Source organism: Rhinolophus sinicus, chromosome 14 (assembly GCF_057876585.1).
Source record: "Rhinolophus sinicus isolate RSI-liver-muscle chromosome 14, RSI-T2T, whole genome shotgun sequence".
Taxonomy (NCBI): Eukaryota; Metazoa; Chordata; class Mammalia; order Chiroptera; family Rhinolophidae; genus Rhinolophus; species Rhinolophus sinicus.
In genome coordinates, this window is record NC_142514.1 from 123,676,723 (window position 1) to 123,695,712 (window position 18,990).

At 35.7% G+C, this 18,990-nt stretch overlaps 1 protein-coding gene across 3 annotated transcripts in view; it reads left to right on the top strand.

Annotated features, from left to right (window-relative positions):
* Positions 1 to 18,990, top strand: part of MRE11 (MRE11 double strand break repair nuclease) — a 62,633-nt gene that overhangs the window by 34,344 nt on the left and 9,299 nt on the right. For all 3 annotated transcript variants that reach the window (XM_019737562.3, XM_019737559.3, XM_074335591.2), the window contains 3 exons: positions 5,360 to 5,579; positions 6,485 to 6,568; positions 18,355 to 18,413. In XM_019737562.3, coding sequence (XP_019593121.2) covers positions 5,360 to 5,579; positions 6,485 to 6,568; positions 18,355 to 18,413 — 363 coding nt within the window. The remainder of the gene's footprint in view (positions 1 to 5,359; positions 5,580 to 6,484; positions 6,569 to 18,354; positions 18,414 to 18,990) is intronic.

An 18,990-nucleotide genomic window follows, 5' to 3' on the forward strand; every position in this document is an offset into this window, starting at 1 on the left:
CCAAGTACTGTCAACAGAATGAAAAGGCATCCCACAGGATGGGAGAAGATATTTGCAAATCATATATCTGATACAGGATTAATATCCAGAATATAAAGAGCTCCTAAATTTAACAACAATATAACAACCCAATTTAAAGGTGGACAAAGGACTTGGATAGATATTTTTCCAAAGAAGAATACGTATAACCAGTAAGCACATGAAAAGATGTTCAACATTACTAATAGTTAGGGAAATGCTAATCAAAACCACGAGACACCACTTCATGACCCGAAGGATGGCTATTATCCAAGAACTAGAAAATAACAATAACAAGTATTGGCAAGAATACAGAGAAATTGGAACCTTTGTGCGTTGCTGGTGGGAATATAAAAGCTACTATGGAAACTAGTATAATGGTTCCTCAAAAAATTAAACATAGAATTACTGTATGACCTAGCAGTTCCACTTCTGTGTATTTACCCAAAAGAGTTGAAGGCAGGGACTTGAACAGATATTTATTTGTACATCAATGTTTAAAGTGTTATTGACAATAGCCAACAGGTAGTAACAATCCAAATGTCCATCAAAAGATTAATGGATAAACAAAATGTGATATATATATATATATATATATAGAGAGAGAGAGAGAGAGAGAGAGATACAGAGATAGAGATAAATACATATCCAGCAGAATATTATTTAGCTTTAAAAGGAATGATAACTATGATACATACTACAACCTGAATGATTCTTGAAAACATCAAGTGAAGTAAGGCAGACACAGAAGGACAAATATTGTACGATTTCACTTAAATAAGACACCTAGAGTAGTCAAATTCATACAGAAAGTAGAGTAGCGATTAGCAGGGGGTTGGGGTTACTAGGGAATGGGGGGTTATTGTTTCAATGACTGGAGTTTCAGTTTGGGATGATGAAAAAGTTGTGGAGCTGAATGATGGCGGTAGTTGCACAACCGTGAATGTGCTTAATACCACTGAATGATACACTTAAAAATGGTTAAAATGGTAAGTTTTTATGTTACGTATATTTACCACAATTTTAAAAAGTGTAATACTAGGACAGTATGTTTTCAAATCTCACAAAAAAGTGTATGGAAACATCATCTTGCCCTTGGCTCTAGACCTGCGCTCATAAGGTAAATTCTTACAAGTAATGTACTTCAAAGATATCAGTAAAGTCTATTGCACAGAAAAGGTAGAGTAAAACTACTATTTAAATGTAATGTTGGAACGCAAACATTACATAAAATGAAGACACAATATTTAGACAAAAAGAAAATACAAAATTTGGAAATGATGGTAATTCATTCCATGAAATAATAATCCTACAAAGGCATATGCATTTAAAATTTTGCTAGATTCTGCCAGATTGTTCCAAAGATGTCAAAATAGTTTACATTCCAACCAGTAGTATTTGGGAGACTTTATGTCCCCACGTCTTTGTCATAATGATGTATTTACTACCTCTTTTGATCTTTACAAATCTAAGGGGTGAGAAATTATTTCTTGTTGTTTTTAATTAATAGACCTTTCATTACTAGTGAATCTGAACAGTTTATAAGTCACATTTATATGAAACACCTGGTCATGTTCTTTGTCCACCTGGTCATTTTCTTTCTGGCTAGGACATTGGTCTTTCTTTAATTGATTTGTAAGATCACCCACATGAAAGTGTGTGTGTGTGTGTGTGTGTGTGTGTGTGTGTAGCATATTTAGGGTTTTTGTCATATAAGAAGGATCCACTGATTCCTGAGGGGTTTTTTGTTTGTTTAAATCCAGAATGGATGATGAATTAAATGCCTTTTTTAGCATCTGCAGAAATAAGCATGTGGAATTTTTCCTCCTGTGTTCTATGAATATGGTGAATTGCTACTATTAATACATATCCTCAGTGTCTCTTTGTGAACTTCCTGGTAATGGGTATACTGGTCTTTCCACATGTTCCTGGATCTTCTTTGTTTGCTTTAATATTCCTAAGTAAGATACTGTAATTTGCTTTATGCTTGCAGTCCTTTGTCAGTTTTCAGTACCATGTTCTGCTGGCTTTATAAAAAGAAATTGGAATTTTTCTTTATGCTCTGGTACTATTGAAATAGCTGTGGAATTATCTGTTCTTTGAGGATTTGGTAGAATTTACCTGTGAAATGGTGTAGTTACTTTTTGGAGAGTATAGTTCTTTTAACAATTTTCTCTGATAATTAGTCTGTTGAGACTGTCTTTTCTTGGCTCTGGTTAGGTCATTATTTTCCAAATTATTTAGAATTGAGCAGAATATTTTGTCATGATTCTTTCATTTTCCTTGGATCTTCCCCCCACCCCCATTCTCATTTCTTTTTTTTAATTTAATAATTTAATTCATTGCTTTCATTATTTCATATGTTCTGACATGCATTATTATTTTCTAGATATGCTACAATTTTAGTTTCGTTTTACAGTTTGGAGTCAGGGTTTTTGTTTTCCTATTCTAATTTTATTGTGTGTTGATTAGACAGTATAATACTCTTTTTACTATTTAGAATGTATTGATATCTTTCTTAATACCCGATTATACAGTTAAAATATCCCATAGGGTCTTGAAAAGAAGTATATTATTTATTTTCCGAGTATAGAGTTCAACATGTATTAGTTAGATCTACTTTATTAATTATGTAGTTTAGGTCTCAGTTTTTCTTTTAAATCTACTTTTTTTCTAATGTACAGCCGCAGCTGCTTCTTGTTATTCGTGGTAGTTATGTTCTGTAAATTCACTGGAAGTACTAAATTAGTGAACACTGAAATTTGCTTCTGTTACAGGAAATAAAAGAGAGGTTCTTGGCTTCATGTAGGAAAGAATTCAAACATGAGTCAGTGTAGAGTTTTGAAGTAAAATGAAGTTTATTTAGCAGAGAGTAAGGAAGGAAAGAATGGCCACCTTTCAAACAGTGGCAGTCTCTAATTGGTACTGGAAGAGAGACGCCCTCCATCCCCGGGGCTAGGGTTTATGTTTTGTGCTTTCATGGAAAATTTAATTGGTATGGGGGGAAAGGAGGACAGACGAACAATGGTAAGTTTATCTTTAACTTCAGTAAGGTGATGCAAGAAAAACAGGGGCAGGTTGGTTTTTAACTCTTGGAAAGCACAACCTGTGTGTAATTTGCCATGGACTTAACTGTAGGGATCGTCCTAACAGAATGTCTAGTCTTCTAGGGAGAGATTGCTTTGTGTCATTGGCGAATATCTGCCTGAGTTCCGTGTCTTGGAGCACGTAGGCAGCAGGCTTGGAATCCAACCTCTTCGTTCCTTCTTCTGTAAAAATAGTCCTCAAGCCCCTTCCCTATATTACTTCTAGGGGATTGGGTTCCTGCCATCCACTGTTTACAACATTTTCGCCAACTGGTCAATATATAATTTTTTCCATGTGTGTTTCTATTAAAAGACGCCTTATGTAATATACATTCTTGATTTGTTAACATTGAATTCATGGCCAACAGCCCTGTAACAGCCCAAGCTGCCTGAATGAAGCTTATCTGACACGTGTATTTCCTCTAAGGCATATCACAGTCTTCTTGGAGTTAAGAACACGACACAACATTTCAGCAGTGCACTCTGGGGCCATTTAAAATGTGAAGTCACCAACCAAAAGGATGAAATTGTAAAAAATGGGACATTAAATATGCTATGAAAGGGACACATGTTTAAAGTACAAGAGCTGAAACAAGAAGGCTGAGTGTCACATTGTTTGACCTCACCTGTGCATGTGTGTGTTAGGAGACTCAGAATTTTCACCACTTTGTGCATGTCCATAAATGGCCATGAAAGTATCAAGAGTGTTGTTTTTGGGTTACACATAAATTTTGGCAAGTAGGTGAATTTCTAAGTATGGAATCCAATAATGAGGAGTGACTATTTCATCTGGGATAAGAAAGATGAATCGAAATCTTTTTCTACTATTTTAAAGTATTTTTCGTTGCATTCCCTAAAGTTGTTTTCTTTTTGCGTTGTAATGCCATGTGAGCCCTCCCTGTACTGACACAGGTGTGTTTCACCGCAGCTCAGAGCAGCATTATGAAGCTGGATTACTTCGCACCTCCCACCACCCACTCCACTCCTATTTCTATTCTACCCTGCCTGCTTTGTTCTCATCTCCTCATTTAGCCCTGTCTCTTTATTTCATGGCATTACAGAGAGCTTAGAAATGCTCTGTGTGCCTCTTCTTAGACCCAGAATTTATCATTTGAAGCAAGAAAGACTGTCTTCATGGCGTCTTTGATATATACCGGGGATGCCAAAAAAATGTATACACATGACTTGTATTCATCTTTTGTTATCGGTATATATTGAGTATTACAATTTTAATACAGTTTTTTCCTTTCTTAAAATGTGTATACCTTTTTTTTTTTTGGAACTCTCTGTGTGTGTGTGTTTGTTAATTTGTAACTCTGTATGTAGATCAGTTTTGGAGAGCTCTACACTGCCTGAAACTCTTCCCCACGTACTCCCTTAGCAGGGTCAAATATTCACCATACCCATTAACTCTTCATAGATTTTGTGTTTTGAAGTTAGAGTTCTTTTCTAGTATAATTGAAAATGTATTGTATTTTACTTTTGTTCTCATTGTGTTACATTTTGATTGGCTTAAGGGAAGAGATCAGGGCATCATTGTTTTTATTCTATTTTTAATCATTTCAGCATTAATCAGAACATTTCGTTAAGTCTCAAACGTGTTTTTTCTAGTCATTTTCTCATCAAACTGAAATTTGTGGCATATTCTTGGTCCTAAGGTTTGTATTCTTTTTCCAGGCCTTCAATTGCTATATTTTACTTCATTCTTTTTATCATATATTTATAAGAGATTATTGCTCTTGTTTTTCTGATTATAAAAGTAATGTTTTATAAAAAGTATGATGTAGAAAATTTGTAATATTCAAGAATAAAGAAGAAAACAAAGCACCCTAAAATTTTATCACCCAGAGATAACAGCTATTTTTGTATAAGTTTTTTTCTTGTTATTCATTAAGAGCCTGTCATACAAAGTAGCTCAAATGGTGCCAGTCTCTTACAAATGGAGCTGTTGAATTAGGGACAGTAGCCAATATTCCTCCCAGTTCTGAAAGTGCTGATTCTGTGACATTTTATCTTTTTTGGTAACCCTTTTCAAAAGGTCTCATTTTCCAGGTAGCATTTTAAATTGATTGGACAAATCATAGGCATTGAATTTGATTGATGGGGTTCTCCTGTTTTACATTTTTATAGCATGGTTAGTAAAAAATAATATAGACAGTTGACAATGTTTAATGTTCATCTGAATGACCAGACTCATGACTTTTAGGATCTTGCATTGTCTACTCACGTGTACTTTTTCCTCTTGTCCCTCACAGGCCATGACCAGGGCCAGAGCCCTCAGATCACAGTCAGAGGACTCCGCTTCCGCCTTTAGTGCCGATGACTTGATGAGTAGAGATTTGGCAGAACAGATGGCTGATGATTCTGATGATAGCATTGTAGTACCAGCCACCAAAGGAAGAGGCCGAGGAAGAGGCCGAAGAGGAGGAAGAGGGCAGAATGTAGCATCCAGAGGAGGGTCTCAGCGGGGAAGAGGTTGGCATCGAGTACAGTCTTTTGCAGATAGTCAGAGTTGGCCATTGAGTGGGAAATACAGAATTGTCCTTTACAATGTATTTTTATAATGCATGAAGTCAGTCTTTCATGTAATTCTGACATGTACATTTTACTTAAATAAATTCTGAATGGCTGCACACACATAAATGTACCTTTTGAGTACATTTAATGTCTTATTTACTCTTACATGTACAAAGTAATGATAAGGCAAGTAATGAGCTGTTAAGGAAAATGGCTAGCAAATGGCCACGACGACAGGAAGAAAACTCCAGATCATAAAAAGTATTATTCTTATTACTGTCATAAGATACAGATGCCCACATTTTTATAAAGTGGCTTCGTAAAATTTGTTTGAAAAGGAAAACCACCCCAAAATAATTTGATTTCTTAAAGCAATTATTAATATTAATTTCTATCATTGTTTAATGTTACACTGTTATCATTGAATAGTCCAAACAATAGAAAATAGTCATCTAGTGACTTCCTTATGCATTTATAAATCCATCCCTAGGAATATTTTTAAATTATTTTTATTAAATATTTTTCCATAGGGACTTTATTCTGGTAAAATGGATAGTACCTTAGTTAAAAATCTCCAGGGAGAGAAATCCTCCTCTTCTAGTGATAATTATTTTCATTATCCTTACATTTATAAAATTTTTCCTTAAATTATAATTGGAACAATATGAACCAAATGTGGCCTAAGTACAGTCTCTGAAAATTGACTGATCAGACTCTAGATGTTTCTTTTTATATACATCTTTGGCTTTTTACACATAAACTATGTTTTGACATAAGTTTATTTAGATTTCATTTTGGTATTGTTTTAAAAAAAACCTTAGCTGCTGATGGACTTGTATATTGACTGCTCATTATTCTAACAGCAGGCACTGGTCTGGAGACATCTACTCGAAGCAGAAGTTCAAAGGCCACTACGTCAACATTTAGAAATATGTCTATTACAGATGGTGAGTATGGACTGCAAATGATTATCTAGCAATTATTTGTAAATTCCAACCAAGCAAGACCTAGGAAACCCCATTAGTAAACCTCATTGGTTTGTGTTGCCATCATGAGGGAATCAAAAGGGTCTTAGAATCACAGGGTAAATTGTTCTAATTTAAAAGATTTTCACCATTTATTGAAGCTCTTAAGGTGAGCTTTAAAGATTAATTTTTATAATTTTTTACTTTCAGACAAATTTGATTATTTCCCTTTTATAGAGTGATCACTAAGACAGAAAAGACAATTGGTCAGTACATTAACACTGATCAAGAGAGGAGAAACTGCTTGCTAATGTATTATTTACTTTCTTTCCTCATGCTGCTTTTGCCTCTACTGTTAGTATAGAGAAGTCATGTGAGCTGTATTTAAGGGAAATTATGGTTAGGGTTCTTTGAATTAATTTCATGTACATGTTGTGGTCTAAAAATGGTCCTCAAACTAAGGGGACCTATTTCTGTGAACTATTTTTAATAATAATACAAAATTTTAATAGACTATTTTAAATAGTATGGTTTAAAATATGGAGAGCCACTGAAGTTATTAGTCAGATTTGTGAAGATATGTGTTAAAATAGGTTGTGATTTTTTTTTCTACCTAGTATTCAGAGTATGTCCATATACATGTATTTTATTTACATTATCTTATTATTTGAGATTACTTTTATAGCTAGGATTAATTTTTGACAGATTGAGGAGTTGGACTAAATTGCACAAGGCGAAATTTATCAAGGATAAATATAAAATGTATTTACTTCCCAAAGTTCAGCTGCACAAATAGAGTTTGGAGAGGAATGTGACATTAGCAGCCATCCAAGTAAAAAAGACTTAGGTCAGTAAGTTGTGCAGGTTGACCAACCTGTCCAAGTCTAATGGTGTCTTAAGCATTAATAATAGAAGTTGTGCGTCTCTACAGCAGGGAAGTGTTCCCTCTGTTCTGAATTGGATGACTCATGCCAAGAATACCGTGCTCGTCTTTGGAACTATTTCAAGAAGGATATCAGCTATATAGAATCATTCAGAAAAGAAATCATATAATATAAAAAAAGGTAGAAAGAACTTGGAATATCTGACCTGGGGAAAATTCAGGTCTTTATATAAATTAAGTTCTATCATGTGAAAGATCGCATAGATTTGATTTGTATAATTGCATAGGAGGTGGTTTTAAATCTATTTTGAGTTATAGATTCTTAGGAATCTACTGAAAGCTATGTCTCTTCATTAAAGAAGTACTCATGCAGTTGTACTCAAAGGACCCGCATGAAGTCCATCCATGGGTTCCAGATTAATAACTACTAGCCCGATGAAGATAGATGGGAAAAGCTAGAACCATTCAGATATTTAAGTTTATTATTTGATAATAAACTTATCAAATAAAATAGACTGGGAAGACTCAAGAACAACTTCACCTACTCCCTCATTTGTAGGTGAGGGAACTGAGCTAAGCAAATGGCCCTAGGTTGATAAAACCACTAATAGTACTAATAATAGCTAATATTTACAAAACAGTTACTGCATGCTTCTCAGCAGCTCTGTGGCATACATACTTAAATTATCCCTGTTTTACAGAAAAGAACTGAGGCCCTGAAAAGACAGGCAACTTACCCAAGGTGTCACAACTAGTAAATTCTAGAGCTCAGATTGATCTCACAGTTTTTAGACTTCACAAGCAGCAGTTAACTAGTATACCAGTTTCCAGAGCAAGATTACATTAGAGACTTAGCTACTGGTTCTCAGTAGAGAAGAGTCTTTGCATCATATAGAATAACCTATCAATATAAAGATGGAAGAAGCTGCCCCAGAAAGAGGTGAGATGTGACTCCATCAAAGGAAGTTTTCAACGTTTATTGGATGACAACTGACATTGGAGAAAGGATATAAACAAAAGATCCATTAAATGACTCTTAAGGCATCTTCCTATCAAAAATTCTGTTGCTGTATTTTTACTCAAGGATTATTCAGTACTTAAGGAGAGCCAGCTGAGATCCTGAGCTTTTGACTTCAGAAGCATGATATTGTTGTTGCCATTTAGGAAATAGCATCCAGAAAGGTGCATTCTTGTCAAGTTTAAGATGAAAGCAGAGAAAGACAGAGACAAAAGACAGCATGGTAAATATCTAGGTTGAGTTCAGCACATAAAAAGCCTTGTGATTTTGGACAGATCACTCACTCTCCTGGTTTGTTTACATGTACGTTGGGAATAATAATCCCTGCTATATAGGGTTATTCTGCAGAGTAAAAGCAAAAAACCTGGCACATAATAGGCGTTTATGAACTGTTAGTTATTGCTATTATAAAAAAAGAGAAAATGGAGTTAGAAAAGTGGAGTCAATAAAATATGAGCAGTTCCATGTTAAAACACCAAAAGTTGGTTAGCATGCAACACAGAGGCGTAAATGTTATAAATTAGCCACCTTTACCTTACCCCAAACTGCCTTTTTTAATCCATGGTTTAGTTGTTTTATGTGAAGCTTTTCTTGACACCACTGGGTAGAATTATTTAAAGCCTGTCTTCAGGTTTCCATTGTTGTTAAGAAATAAGTTAACCTTGTTATTTTTTTAAGTCGTTTATTTTTCCTCTTTGGTGTTCTGCAGTCTCCCTATGATGAATCTAGATATGGGATTCTTTTTTTTGTACTGCTTAGGATTTATTGGGTTTCATGAACTGTGAATTGGTGTCTTTCATCGTTTCTAGAAAATCCTTAGCTGTTTTCCCTTTAGATAGTACCTCTATACTATTCTTTTTCTCTTCATTTCTGGGTCTTCAATTAAATAAATGTATGACCTTTTAGCTCTCTCCTTCCTATGATGCTTAACCTCTCATATTTTTTGTTTTATTTCCCAGAGCTACATTCTGAGTAATTATTTCTAATCAATCTTCCAGTTAACTCATCTATTGTTAAAACTGTCCATTGAATTTTTAATTTTCTTTTTTTGTGGGGAGGGAGGGTTGAAATTCTTTCTGGTTCTTTTTAAATATGCTATGCACTTTTAATAGTTTTTAAAATTCTCTACAGATATTTTTAAACCTGTTTTTAATTTCTTGTATGTACATAACGTGTTCCCCAAAATAATACCTAGCCGGACCATCAGCTCTAAGGCGTCTTTTGGAGCAAAAATTAATGTAAGACCTGGTCTTATATTAATGGGGAAAACATGGTAGTAAGGATTTTTTGTGTGTGTGTGTGTGTCTAATAACCCAGTACCTGAATTTCTTTGGCCTTTTTCTATTCTTTATTTCTGATTGCTGTTTCTCTTGGTTCTCATTTATGGTGACTCGTTTCCTTGTGTGCTTTGTTATCTGTTGTCCCTGCCAAAAAATTACCAGTAGGGATAATGTGAGATCTTAGGTGAAAATGTCTTCCTCCAGAGAAGACTCATATTTGTTTTTCCAGGTTTTTAGGAGCACCACAAGTCTTAGACCACTTTAGGTTTAAATGTATGTGTTGAAAACTAGTCAAGTGATAGGTATTTGTAAAATCGTGTTTATGTCTGCTTCCCTCCTTAACCATTGGGATCCCAGCTTAAGGTAGGGAGAAAATGCATTAGGCTCCCCATCTTGGACAGGCCTCAAACCTTGGTTAGCTCTCTCCTTCTCCCTACAGAACTGTCCAAACCAATGTTAACATTGCCCAAAGCAACAGGGGGCGTCAGGGAAAAGGATTCTGCTATACTAGCCTCTCTGAGTTCTAGCTTTTCTTCAGTTTGGGCCTGTTAATTCCTTACTGTGTGATCAGCTCTTCAGTGCCATTAAGATTTTTTTTTTTTAGTTTGATGTAATAATTTGGGTTGTTTTCAGCAGAAATGTTTATCTGAATAATCTAGCCTATAATGAAGAGGTACAGAGGGTTTTTTATTTTCTTTATTTAAAACTCTGTGGCTGCCTCCTTTGCAGCTAGAACTCTGTGTCTCATAGGAGTTTTGTGGGCATTTTTGTTTTACTTTCTAACATCAGCTCCTTTCAGATCCACTATGCCAGTGAGACTTTCAAAGACATTCTTTAATGACTCATGCTCTGTTCCCCATTGATAATGTGGAATAAAGCTTCTATTTGTGTGGAGAAAGCAAGAGACCAGTTATAAGAGTGCTTTAAAATGTTCACTCATTGGCATGACTAATCACTTTTGAAGTAATAATATTCATTTGTAGAAAGAGGCCCTGTACGTAAACCAAATTAATAAGAAACAAGATTTCATGCTCTGTTCCCCATTGGTAATGTGGAATAAAGCTTCTATTTGTGTGGAGAAAGCAAGAGACCAGTTATAAGAGTGCTTTAAAATGTTCACGCATTGGCATGACTAATCACTTTTGAAGTAATAATATTCATTTGTAGAAAGAGGCTCTGTACGTAAACCAAATTAATAAGAAACAAGATTTCTGGAATTATGTTCCAGGCAAAAATCTTACTGTGGTGCCTTTTGCCACGGATGGTTTAGAACCCATGAGCTAGAGTCAGACCTGCTGTGGTTGGCCAGCTGTTTGCTGTCTCCGTGCCCCTGCGCTGTAAGCACCAGAGAACAAGGATCGCGTGTTCATTGTGTCCATAGTGCCTGGCACATAGCAGATGCTCATTAAACACTTGAGACTGGCTGAATAAAAATGACTTACAGGTGTGTAGCATAAAAGTTCAGAGCATGGTTCCAAAGTCAGAAAGACCTTTGTCTGAACTCTGACTCCTTGATTTACTAGCTGCATGTCCTCCAGCGGATCAGTTAAGCTTTCCATCTCTAAGCTTCAGTGTCCTCATCTGTAAGATGAGGTGATGGTTGTATCCAGCTCATTGGGCTATTTTGAGGATTAATGAGAAATGCATGTGAAATACCTGGCCTAATATCTATACACATTAAGCCCCAGTAAATGTAAACTATTATTATTCTGTCAGCTTCAGATCCCTTAGCTATAAAATTAGCAATGTGGTACTGACTTCACAGAGTAGTTATAAGTATTAAGAGAACTTATGCATGTACATCAATGAAAATAGCACTTAGTAAGAATCAAATAAATGATTGCTGCTACTAGAGTTAGTGGCGATGTTTACAATAAACTTATACAAATGGAAGTTTTATAAATTAGTCTAAATTTTCTTTTATGTAAATGACTCATTCTAATGGTTTAGCAATTTAACTGATTACCTCAACATTGGGCCTTTTTTTGAAAAATGAAATTGGCTTTTTATATATCTGTGTAAACCATTTTTAGCAGGTTAGATTTGATGGTTAAGTCTCTGAAAACTAATCATGGGGTATTAACTATAGTTACCATAAGTTTGGGACAAAAGCACCTTTAAAACTATAACTTCGAGAGCCCTGCTATAAGTAGAGATGAAGAGAAAAATCAAGGTCAAATTCTCTAATAACAAGCTCCGTGGAGTACAGAGATTTGTTGTTGTACTGGACTTTTATTGGGAAAGGTGGATATTGTGTTTAAAGCCAGCAGTGGTTGTAAATAAAAGTTGACAGCCCAGAATTTCCTGTTGAAGTGTATCTGCAGAGGGTGGTGACTAAAACAAATGAAAGGTGCCTCTGAAGCCTCTGCCTTTGCATTTAGTTTGTCAGCACGGCTACCACTGCCGCTAATACATTTACTGCTAGGATTACTAGCTGCATTATTTGAATACTTACTATGACTGATTGTGTATTTGCCAAAGCAATTTATGTTAACTACCTCTTTTTATCCTTTCAACAAATTTCGGCATGAAGCATTACTAGCACTATGTTACAGGTGAGGAAACTGAGACTTAGGCCAAAGAACTTGGCCATAATTGCCCAGCCGGTCAGTCAAAATGGGTCTGAATCTAACACTAGAATTCTTTTTTTTTTAAATTAAAGTTTATTGGGGTGACAATTGTTAGTAAAGTTACATAGATTTCAGGTGTACAATTCTGTATTACATCATCTATAAATCACATTGTGTGTTCACCACCCAGAGTCAGTTCTCCTTCCATCACCATATATTTGATCCCCCTTACCCTCATCTCCCACCCCCCACCCCCCGTACCCTCTGGTAACCACAAAACTATTGTCTGTATCTATGAGTTTTTGTTTCTCATTTGTTTGTCTTGTTCTTCTGTTGTTTTTTGTTTACCACATATCAGTGAAATCATATGGTTCTCTGCTTTTTCTGTCTGACTTATTTCGCTTAGCATTATACTCTCAAGATCCATCCATGTTGTCACAAATGGTCCTATTTCATCTTTTCTTACCGCCAAATAGTATTCCATTGTGTATATATACCACAACTTCTTTATTTATTCATCTATCGAAGGACATTTTGGTTATTTCCATGTCTTGGCCACTGTAAATAAAGCTGCAGTGAACATTAAAGCACACTTGTCTTTATGTATAAATGTTTTCAGATTTTTTGGGTGGATACCTAGGAGAGGGATTGCTGGGTCATGTGGTAATTCTATTCGGAATTTTTTGAGGAACCTCCACACTGCCTTCCATAATGGCTGCACCAATCTACATTCCCACCAACAGTGTATGAGGGTTCCTTTTTCTCCACAGCCTCTCCAACACTTGTTACTATTTGTCTTGTTGATGATAGCCATCTAAGTGGGGTGAGATGATAGCTCATTGTGGTTTTTATTTGCATTTCTCTGATGATTAGTGATGTTGAGCATTTTTTCATTTGTCTATTTGCCATCAGTATGTCCTCTTTGGAGAAATGTCTCTTCAGGTACTCGGCCCATTTTTCAATTGGGTTGTTTGTTTTTTTGTTATTGAGTCGTATGAGTTCCTTGTATATTTTGGATATTAGCCCCTTATTGGAGGCACTGTTTGCAAAAATCTTCTTTCATTCAGTTGGTTGCCTCTTTATTTTGTCGATGGTTTCTTTTGCTGTGCAGAAGCTTTTAAGTTTGATATAGTCCCAGTCATTTATTTTAGCTTTTACTTCCCTTGCCTTTGGAGTCAAATTCATAAAATGCTCTTTGAACCCAAGATCCATAAGTTTAGTACCTATATTTTCTTCTATGCAGTTTATTGTTTCAGGTCTTATGCTTAAGTCTTTAATCCATTTTGAATAAATTTTGGTACCTGGTGAGAGCAGTCCAATTTCATTCTTTTTCACGTGGCTTTCCAATTCTGCCAGCACCATTTATTGAAGAGGCTGTCTTTGCTCCATTGTATGTTTTTGCTTCTTTGTCAAAAATTATCTGTCCATATTTATGTGGTTTTATTTCTGGGTTCTCAATTCTATTCCATTGGTCTGTGTGTCTGTTTTTCTGCCAAATACCATGCTATTTTGATTATTGTTGCCCTGTAGTACAAGCTAAAGTCAGGGAGTGTGATACCTCCATTATTCTTTTTTCTTAAGATTGCTTTGGCTATTTGGGGTCTTTTGTGGTTCCAAACAAATCTGATGATCTTTTGTTCTATTTCTTTAAAAAATGCCATTGGGATTTTGATGGGGATTGCATTGAATCTGTATATTGCTTTGGGTACTATGGCCATTTTAACTGTGTTGATTTTTCCAGTCCCATGAGCACAGAATGTCTTTCCATTTCTTTGTGTCTTCTTCAGTTTCTTTTAAAAATGTCTTATAGTTTTCAACATGTAGGTCTTTCACATCCTTGGTTAAGTTCATTTCTAGGTATTTTACTCTTGTTGCTGCAATTGCAAAAGGAATTGTGTTTTTTTTTTAATTTGTTTTTCTGAGATTTCATTGTTAGTATATAGCAATGCAATGGACTTTTGTATGTTGATTTTGTAGCCGGCCACATTACTGTATTCGTTGATTGTTTCTAATAGCTTTTTGGTGGTCTTTAGGGTTTTCTATGTATAACATCATGTCATCTGCAAAGAGTGATAATTTAACTTCTTCATCCCCAATTTGGATGCCTTTTATTTCTTTCTCTTGCCTGATTGCTCTGGCAAGGACTTCCAACACTATGTTGAAAAGCAGAGGTGATAGGGGACAGCCCTGTCGTGTTCCTGAATGTAGAACAGAGGGCTTCAGTTTTTCACCATTAATTATGAGATTAGCTGAGGGTTTGTCATATATGGCCTTTATTATGTTAAGGTATTTTCCTTCTATACCTATTTTATTAAATGTTTTAATCATAAATGGATGTTGTATCTTGTCAAATGCTTTTTCTGCGTCAATTGATATAATCATATGATTTTTGTCCTTTATTTTGTTTCTGTGATGTATCACATTGATGGATTTGCAGATGTTGAACCATCCTTGTGCCCCTGGGATAAACCCCATTTGGTTGTGATGAATAATCTTTTTAATGTATTACTGCATTCGATTTGCTAGAATTTTGTGTAGGATTTTTGCATCTGTATTCATGAGAGATATTGGTCTGTAGTTTTCTTTTTTTGTGTTATTCTTACCAGGTTTTGGTATCAGGTTAATGTTGGCCTCATAAAATGAGTTAGGGAATATTGTCTCTTCTTCAGTTTTTTGGAAGAGTTTGAGCAGGATTGTTATTAGATCTTCTTTGAAGGTTTGGTAGAATTCACTAGTGAAGCCATCTGGCCCCGGACTTTTGCTTTGGGGAAGGTTTTGGATGACTGATTCAATTTCGTTACTGGTGATCGGTCTGTTTAGATTTTCCAGTTCTTCATGGTTCAGCCTTGGAAGGCTATATGTTTCTAAGAACTTGTCCATTTCTTCTAGGTTATTGAATTTGGTGGCATATAGTCTTTCATAGTATTCTTGGATGATCCTTTGTATTTCTGTGGTGTCCATGACAACTTCCCCTTTTTCGTTTCTGATTTTGTTAATTAGTGTCTTCTCTCTTTTTATCTTAGAGAGTCTAGCCAAGGGTTTGTCAATTTTGTTAATCTTTTCAAAGAACCAGCTCTTTGTCACATCAATTTTTTCTATTGTCTTTCTGTTCTCTATTTCATTCAGTTCTGCTCTAATTTTTATTATTTCCTTTCTTCTGTTGACCGTGGGTTTCATTTGTTCTTTTTCTAGTTCTTTAAGGTGTAATGTGAGGTTATTTAGTTGGGATTTTTCTTGTTTTTTGAGATAGGCTTGTAATGATATAAATTTCCCTCTTAAAACTGCTTTTGCTGCATCCCAAAAATTTTGGTAGGATGTATTTTCATTCTCATTTTTTTCTATGTATCCTTGATCTCTAATTTCTTCTTTGACCCGGTCGTTCTTTAAAAGTATGTTGTTTAATCTCCATGTATTTGTAGTTTTTCCTGCTTTCTTTTTGCAGTTGATATCCAATTTCAAAGCCTTGTGATCAGAGAATATGCTTGGTATGATTTCAGTCTTCTTAAATTTGCTGAGGCTAGTTTTATGCCCCAATATATGGTCTATCCTTGAGAATGTTCCGTGTACACTAGAAAAAAATGCATAAGGACTAGAATTCTTAACCACCCACTGTGATGCCTTCCTAACAAAACGCAGTGCTTATTTTGATAACAATATCTCACAAACATTTATTCATCTTTTGCTATCCACAGGAGATAAAAAGAAAGGAGGGCTCTTGCTTTCAAGGACCTGAGAGCTTGAGGAGTCAATTAGTGAATAAATATTGAGCAGAAATAGTCTTTGAAAGAATCATGATGACTGGCTTTGTACCCAGTTGCCCTGTCCAACCTTTTGAGTAGGATGTGAAGCCACTAATTGAGTAGAGTGGATAAGAACTCTGCTTTGCCCTTTGTCTCTGCTCTCAGGTAGACATCACAAATTGGGGATAGAACCTGGAAAAAGAAAAATGAGCAAATTGTAAATTTAGGTTAGGGAGAAAGATTACTCAGTTTTCTGACTAGGAGGATTTTGGACTTTGTGGGATTCTTTGAGCATTTCATTTATCTTTTCAAGTCCTGTGTCTTTTGTTTTCTCCTCTTGCCCAGTTGTTTGATTTGGAGGTTGTGTGTGTGTATGGGAGGGGGTGGGCTGCGGGGGCATTTTTTATATTACTAGGAAACTGGTAAGGCTTAGGAGAAAATAAACCTTTATTTGGTTGTTTGAAATTTATTCTAGGTTTTTAATATTCTAAACCCAATTCCAATATGTGTGGGGGGAGGAGGAGGGGAGTTTCCTACACCACCAAGCATGGGAACACCACCTGGGAGTCCTGCAATTCAACTGAATTCTGACAATATTTAGTGAGAGAGAGCGTCAGATTCCTCAGGTTAAGGCTCATTTCCACAAGACTGCTCCCTTTCACGTCAGATGCCAAACTGAACCCAGGTACCTGTGCTTTTGATCAACTGGCTATGAATGAGAAGTTTCCATGACCACCTCCTTGAGTTGACACGTTTCCTAGAGCAGCTCACAGAACTCAGGAAACTAGTTTACTCACTAGATTACTGGTTTATTACAAGGGCTGTTAGAGGATATAAATCAACAGCCAGATGAAAAGATACAGAGGGAAGGAGCTTGTGTCCCCAGAGTTTGGGGCTTGGCTCAGTGGCTTGTGGAAGTGTTCTGATCCTTCATGTGGCAGTTCTCCAAACCCCTTCCTTTTGGGTTTTTATGGAGGCTTCATTACATAGGCACGATTGACTGAATCATTGGCCATTAGTGATTGGTTTGAGAGGATTTTGGTATTTTTTTTCAATTACAGTTGACATTCAATATTTTATTAGTTTCAGGTGTACAGCACAGTGGTTAGACATTTATATAATTTACGAAGTGATCCCCGTTAAGACTAGTACCCACCTGGCACAATACATAGATATTGACTATATTCCTTCCCTATGCTTTACTTTACATCCCCGTGACAACTTTGTAACTACCAATTTGTACTTCTTAATCTCTTGCCCTTTTTCACCCAGCCCCCAAAGCCCCTCCTGTCTGGCAACCCTCAGTTTGTTTTCTGTATCTATGAGTCTGTTTCTGTTTAGTTTGTTTGTTTACATTGGTGATTGATTTAACCTCCAGCTCGTCTCCCCTCTCCAGAAATCAAGGAGTGGGGCTATTTCCCTGCCAACCAGCCTCCAATTTCAGGTATAATCCTAAAGTCAGACATTAAGGGAGGGCCAGTTAGCTCAGTTGGTTAAAGCACAGGGCTCAAGTCACGACATTAACATAACAAAAGACACCTTTAGGGCCCTTATCACTTAGGAAATTCAGAGGGTTTCAGGAGCTCTGCTTCGGAAATAGAGCCAAAGACCAAATGTGTATTATTATAAAGAAAATCATAATTCCACAGTTTTGGGCTCGGAAAAAATAAATGGTTAAAATAAATGGAAAAAAATAAATGGTTAAACTTCACGTTTCTAATCAAGTTTATAAAATTAAAAAGTAAGCATTCAGAAGAAAGTTTTATCATGGAATACAAGGTAGCTGTTTTTTAGAATTAGCCTCTAGACTACTTCTTAGGTACTGAACATGGTTAACAAAATAGGGGAGAATAAGAAAGCCCTTATTGGAAACATATGTCACCTAACATAGCCATAGGGAAGAGTGTTGCCAGCTATAAGAGAAGGAAGACATTATTACCTTCAATGTATTTAGAGTTCAATCCATTAGATGATCAGATTTTATCCTTCAGGTATTTTTCTATAAAATATTTTTCGTGTAGATAGGTTTGTGAACACAGTTTGTTAACTATATTTGAGTAAGCCAAGAAATCATATGAAACTGGCAGCTGGGCATTGATATATTTGAACATATAATTGTATCTCCCTTCAGATTTTAAAAAATGTAAATGGTTTTATAATTAGTCATCTTGGGTTTTAGCAGATAGAACTTAGAAAATCTTCAGCTAAAGAAATGTGCAAATTTTTCTAAGTTATTTTAAGAACGACATAATGAATATTTTATCTTTTTCATTATAGCCTTTAAATCTGCAAGACAGCAGCCCTCCCAAAATGTTGCCACGAAGAATTATTCAGAGGTAAGGAAAAAAGTTTTATAGTTGTGTTTTAATAATTTATGTTTTCTGCATTATGAATCGTCTATTCTTTGATCTAAAATTAAACAGAGGAAGAAAAAATATAGAACATGAAAGCTGGGGAGAAGTTGACTAATACCTAGACAGGGCTTCTAGCATTTTTTTTTTCTTTTTTTAAAATAAGGATCACATGATTAGAAATCCATAAATGTGTGGACCTGGTACTATTTTTAAGGATAACAGTGTTGAACCAAAAGGGCCCATGCGTGGAATACTAATATCGAAGATGGGAGTTCAGTACATACAAAGTGTTTATGTATGCCTGGCTTCCTTTTGTTGTGTATATTCTCATAATACTCTAGTTTGTATCTTAATGGCTGAAGCTGTATCAAGAACTAAAAGGTTGGAATCTAAGGACATCTATGTTCAGCTCTAGATATAACACAGGCCTTCTGCTCTTCCTTTGGATTCCAAGAAGAGTCCGATATGGACTTGACTTCTCCTGTTACCTCACCTTCAGAACCCATGTGTCTTAACTCCCGAGCCAGTTCTCTTCCCTCTGTATGAAGGTTTCTTAGCA